The sequence below is a fragment of the Nematolebias whitei genome, chromosome 10 (assembly GCF_014905685.2).
Source record: "Nematolebias whitei isolate Nwh7 chromosome 10, NemWhi1, whole genome shotgun sequence".
Classification (NCBI taxonomy): domain Eukaryota; kingdom Metazoa; phylum Chordata; class Actinopteri; order Cyprinodontiformes; family Rivulidae; genus Nematolebias; species Nematolebias whitei.
In genome coordinates this window covers 30,699,363-30,704,469 of record NC_056507.1, presented here as the reverse complement: position 1 = coordinate 30,704,469, position 5,107 = coordinate 30,699,363, and the positions used below count along the sequence as shown (strand labels likewise).

The 5,107-nt window shown below is 37.6% G+C and overlaps 1 protein-coding gene across 1 annotated transcript in view; it reads right to left on the bottom strand.

Moving 5' to 3' along the window:
* The window catches only part of LOC119416344 (cingulin-like protein 1), a 29,337-nt gene that overhangs the window by 11,918 nt on the left and 12,312 nt on the right, over window positions 1-5,107 (bottom strand). Inside the window, exons 14-15 of the mRNA XM_037683576.1 lie at window positions 3,087-3,176; window positions 2,279-2,362 (exon numbers count right to left, since the gene is read on the bottom strand). Of these exons, the coding sequence (XP_037539504.1) occupies window positions 2,279-2,362; window positions 3,087-3,176 (174 nt within the window). The remainder of the gene's footprint in view (window positions 1-2,278; window positions 2,363-3,086; window positions 3,177-5,107) is intronic.

The following is a 5,107-nucleotide window of genomic DNA, read 5'->3' as shown; positions in this document are numbered from 1 at the left end:
CCCCCCCCCCCCCCCCTTTCAACTTCTTCTTCCCGTTGAAAGTTTTTCCGGGGCATTCATGCTTTGTCAGAACGCATAGTTACTCAACATGCGTCTGTGCATGGCACATAATTACGCGATGCGTAGTTATGCACATGGGGAGCTGAGTGACAAGACGTTTTTTGGGCAAGCTTCCGCTTCTTACTGTGTTCGAATGGACCCAGTGAGGCGTGGACCACATCGGCTTCGCCCTTTACCCACTAAAGCGAAGGCCTTAAAGGGCGAAGCTTATATGACATAGAACGTTGGTTACGTACTGTAACCCCAGATTCTATGAATATAAGCGTAGCCCTTTAAGCGTCGGGCCTCACTGGCTCCTAAATGGCTGAAGAAAAAAGCTATTTTGGGAGCCGATTTCCCGCTCTTAACGTAATTTATACGGACCGGGTGGGGCCCACACAGCAGGTGGGCGTGGACTAATTTTTTTCAGTGCTTATGCTCTGCATAACGGGATAAACCCACTAAAGCGAAGGCCTTAAAGGGCTACGCTTATATTCATAGAATCTGGGGTTACAGTACGTAACCAACGTTTTTAAATCTCTGCTGTTTACTCTGGCTTTAACACAGTGTGATTTGATTTAGTATTTTGTTGTTCTGCGTTTCCATGTTTCTCTTTGATGCTTTTAATTAATTTTCAATACTATAATTATTTTTATTGTTATTTTTTTCTCCATGAAATTTCTCCCACTAATTTACTGTTAAGCACTTTGGTGACAGCTGCTGTTTCAAATGTACTTTATAAATAAAGTTGACTTGACTTGATTAATTGATCTGCCGCTATGCAAAATACACAGAGTGTACTCGAACAGTTTCTATTTTTATAAGGTAAAACTGACACAAACAAGCGCTTCAACTATCTTATTCTCAAGACACTGAATATACATTTATTTTAATATTTCATGCTATGTTCAAATCTTCTTTGCTTTTGTTTTCTGTTTCACTTTTTCCTGAAAGGAAATTTTTTGGCTTGTATAGTCTATTTCAAAACATCACAAGTGGTGGTAAGGATCTATTCCCTGTACACACATTTGCTAACAAACCTAATCCTGTTTGAGGTTCAGCAACTAGGCCTGTCAAGATAACAAATTTTGCTGGGTGATTAATTGTCTCATAAATTATTGTGATAAACAATAATATTATTTGAAATTTGACAATAATTAGTAATTATTGTCAAATTTAAGAAGAAATGTTGGTTAGTTTTGCATCTAGTACCTTTTATTCGACCACTGGATGGCAGTATAAGATTGTTTGAACCGACGGATGGATAGTGAGGGAGTGAGCAGCGTGTCTCTAAGAAAAATGGGAGGGAGGTCCCTTGACGTGACATGGACTGTCTCTCTTCGGTTCTCAAAATGGCAGACGCTCAGTGTGGTTTGAGCTCTTTAGCATAGCATTTGTCACACAAAGTTTAAAAAAAAAAAAATCAGTAAACAAGTTCTCAGCTTCTTTTTGCAGAGAAAAACAACCTTTTACATGAACGCACGGGTTTCAACTGTGAATTTTGGAGCTTCAACAAGACAGAGGTTTTTTTCCCAGAGGTCGGCCTGTTAGCTTAGCTTCTCAGTTTAGCTGCTTTTAACGATCCAAAAACACGATTTGGACGGTTAAAATGGATTTTAAAGAGAAAAGAGAACGGGAGGAGTCAGTGAAGAGCACTTGAGTTTCAGTGTCTTCAGTAGAAAGAGAGAGACACAAAGAAACGATAAAGCCGATAAATGAAAATGAGGTTGATAATTTTCATTTATCATGCGATTAATTGATTTATTGTTTATCGCGACAGTTCTATGAACAAGCAACATTAAAATGTTGAACAAATTCTTAATTTCAGCATCAATAACTTCTAAACAAATCTGTGTACAGCTGCAGACATCTCCTCCAACCTAACTTTAGCCAATGAGCTCTTGTGAAATGTCTAAAAAGCAATACGAGAACAATAACTGAAAAAAATATGTTTTTAACGTTTTTAATTTAACTGTTGGAATGACGTTAATAGGAGACATAAATGATGTGATTTAGGAGACAAACTCAGCTGGTTGGCTCCATTTGCTTGACTTAGTTTTGCAGAACTATTCGTTTTCCTTTTGTTGTCTGCAGTGTGACAGAGAATATACGAGCTTTTGTTTTTAATGCAGGCAGAGGAAAAACAGGCTCAAAGCTTGGATAGCTTCCAGTTCCTCTCCTGTAAATTGTGAGGCAGCTTCTGCTCGGTTTAGTTGTCCCATGTTTGAAATGTCCTCACCTGTCTCTCCAGGCTCATCTTGTCACACTCCAGGTCCTGTCTGATCGCTCGCTCCTGCAGCAGCTCATTCCTCATCTGATCCATCTGTTGCAAGAAGAAACACTTTTTCTGTTTTAATATTACTGTTCACTGAGTACAAAAAGGTAGGACTTAAAAACCACTCACTGCCTACCCTCTGACCAAAAGGCTTCACGTGAAATCAGTCCTCCCCTCACGTGTTTAAACTTCCATATTGACTGAAAATAAGCTCGTATGTTATTAGAAAAGACAGAATATGGTGAAAACTTGTTCGGCCTGACTCAAGTTCTGAAGAACTATTGGCTGGCCTGAGTGGCCACATCAGATCTAAAAACTCTCGTCAATAATCAGATCCAGCGGCCCATTGAAGGGAGTGTGCTCACAACAGACGGTGTTTTTCTTTAACTCCCCACCCAAAACTGTGTTCTGTGTCAATTCCTCTGCAGCACTTTACTCCAAAGAAGGATAGGTTTCTTAACATGCACAATAAAGGTGTGGATATTTATAATGTAAGTTACAAATAAAGTTTAGAATTAAGTTTGTTGTAAGTTTTAACTGAACATAAAAACAAACTATAGAAAACAGCCAAGTTGGACTCACTGATCAGCTGTTTTTGTTGCCTGAGGTGAAATCTGAGAAGTCGGCTCTGCATGTGTTTATATTGAAAACAGATGCAGGCTGAGAGTTCATACTGGACACGGACAATTTATACCGCTGATAGGACATCCATGAATTACTGCGCAATGGGAGAGCTGTGTGAGAAGAAAAGCCAGTGAAGGAATAAACGTGCCTGCTCTTTGGTTTTGTCCAGTCGCTCCATCAGGCGGTCCGCACTGTTGCGCTCATCGTTCAGATCCTCCGCCAGGTGACCGACGCGCTCCTGAGAGGAGAGAAATCTCGTGAAGTGTAGTCGAACGGAACAAGACCCTAACGTTTCGTAAATGATAACCAGAGAAATTGCATTTCCTGCGAAAATGCAATGTGAATGCTTTTTGTAGAAGAACTTGCTGAAAAAACGCTGAAATTAGCTACAAAAAAACATGCTGAAATGTAGCTGAAATAGAAGAACAAGACTAAGTTAGCAGAAGAAAGCAGAAAAAAACACAAAGCTGAAATTAGCAAAAAATAACTGAAAAGAAGCTGAAAATGCAGAAAGAAGCAAACTACCAGAAGGAATTTGAAAGAGCTGAAAGGAGCTAAAAAATGTGGAATTACCTGAAAAAGCTCAAATTAGCATAAAACAGCTAAATACCGGTAGTAGCTGAAATAGCAGAAAATGCTGAAACTAACCGAAAGAAGCTGAAAGGAAAACAAGCTGAAATTAGCAGAAAGAAGTTAATTAGGCTGAAAGTAACATAAATTAACACAAAAAAATAGATTTTTCTGAAAACAGCTAAAATTAGCAAAAAAATTCTAAAAAGTAGAACAAGCTTACATTATCAGAAGAAAGAACACAAGTTTGCCCAATTAGGCTGAAAGAAGCTGAAATTAGCACCAAAAAAATGTAAAAATTATCTGAAAAAGCATAAATTAGCTAAAATAAATAAAACAGTTAAATAGTAGCTGAAATAGCAGAAAAAGCTTCAACTAGCAGAAAGAAGTTGAACAGAGCACAACAAGCTGAAATTAGCAGAAAGAAGTTAATTAAGCTGAAAGTAATAGAAATTAACAAAAAATTAAATTTTTCTGAAAACAGCTGAAATTAACTAAAAAATTCTAAAAAGTAGAACAAGCTTAAATGATCAGAAGAAAGCAGAAAGAACACAAGTTTGCCCAATTAGGCTGAAAGAAGCTGAAATTAGCACAAAAAACAGCTAAAAAGTAGCTAGAATACCAGAAAGAAGCTACCAGAAGTGGAGAGGGTACATTTTTGCTGAATTATACAGAAAAAAATTGAAATGAGTGCAAAAAATGTGGAATTAGCTGAAAAAGCTAAAATTAGCATAAAAACAGCTAAATGGTAGCATGTAATTCTTGACCTGCCATTGTGTATCTATCGTTTCCTGTCCTCTCAAAACCAGCCAGTCTAAGCAGATGGCCTCTTGTTCTGACCTGGTTCTGCTAAATGTTTCTTCCTCATGAGGGAATTTTTCCTTTCCACTGTCGCCTTCATGCTCGCTCAAGATGAGAGTTCTGTGATGGAGTTAAACTCAAAGCAGTTTGCTGCTCAGATAAATAATGTTATTTTTGTATATGAATGTTTCTGTTCTGTGCCCTGAGATGACTTCTGTTGTGACTTGGCGCTTTATAAATAAACTGAATTGAATTGAAATAGCAGAAAAAGCTGAAATTTGCAGAAATAAGCTGAAAGGAGCATAACAAGCTGAAATTAGCAGGAAGTTAGAAGAAGCACAAAAATGTTGTAGTTAGCAGAAAGAATCTGAAAGGAGCCCAAAACAGCTGAACAAACAGCTGAAATTAGCTGAAAAAAAATGTTTAAATTTGCAGAAGGAAGCTGAAAGAAGCTGAACCAGAACAAAATGTAAAAGGAGCAGGAAAAGGTTGTAAACAGATGCAAAGATTTGAAGGAAGTAAAATGAGCTCAATTCATTTTAAATGAGGGGGGAAAAGTCAGACAAGGCTAAATATTTCAAAAAGTTAAAAGTTGCACGTTTTGATACATGATTTGCTGAAATAGCACAAAAATTGTGGAACGAGAAAGAAGCTGAAGAACGAACGGAAGAAAAGTGGATAATAATACAGTGAAAGCTTCATAAACATTCTCACAATAATATTGCTGATGAAGCGTTTTTTTTAGAGATTTCTTACACCAGCTTTTGTTGCAGTGATGTGTGTGTGTGTGTGTGTGTG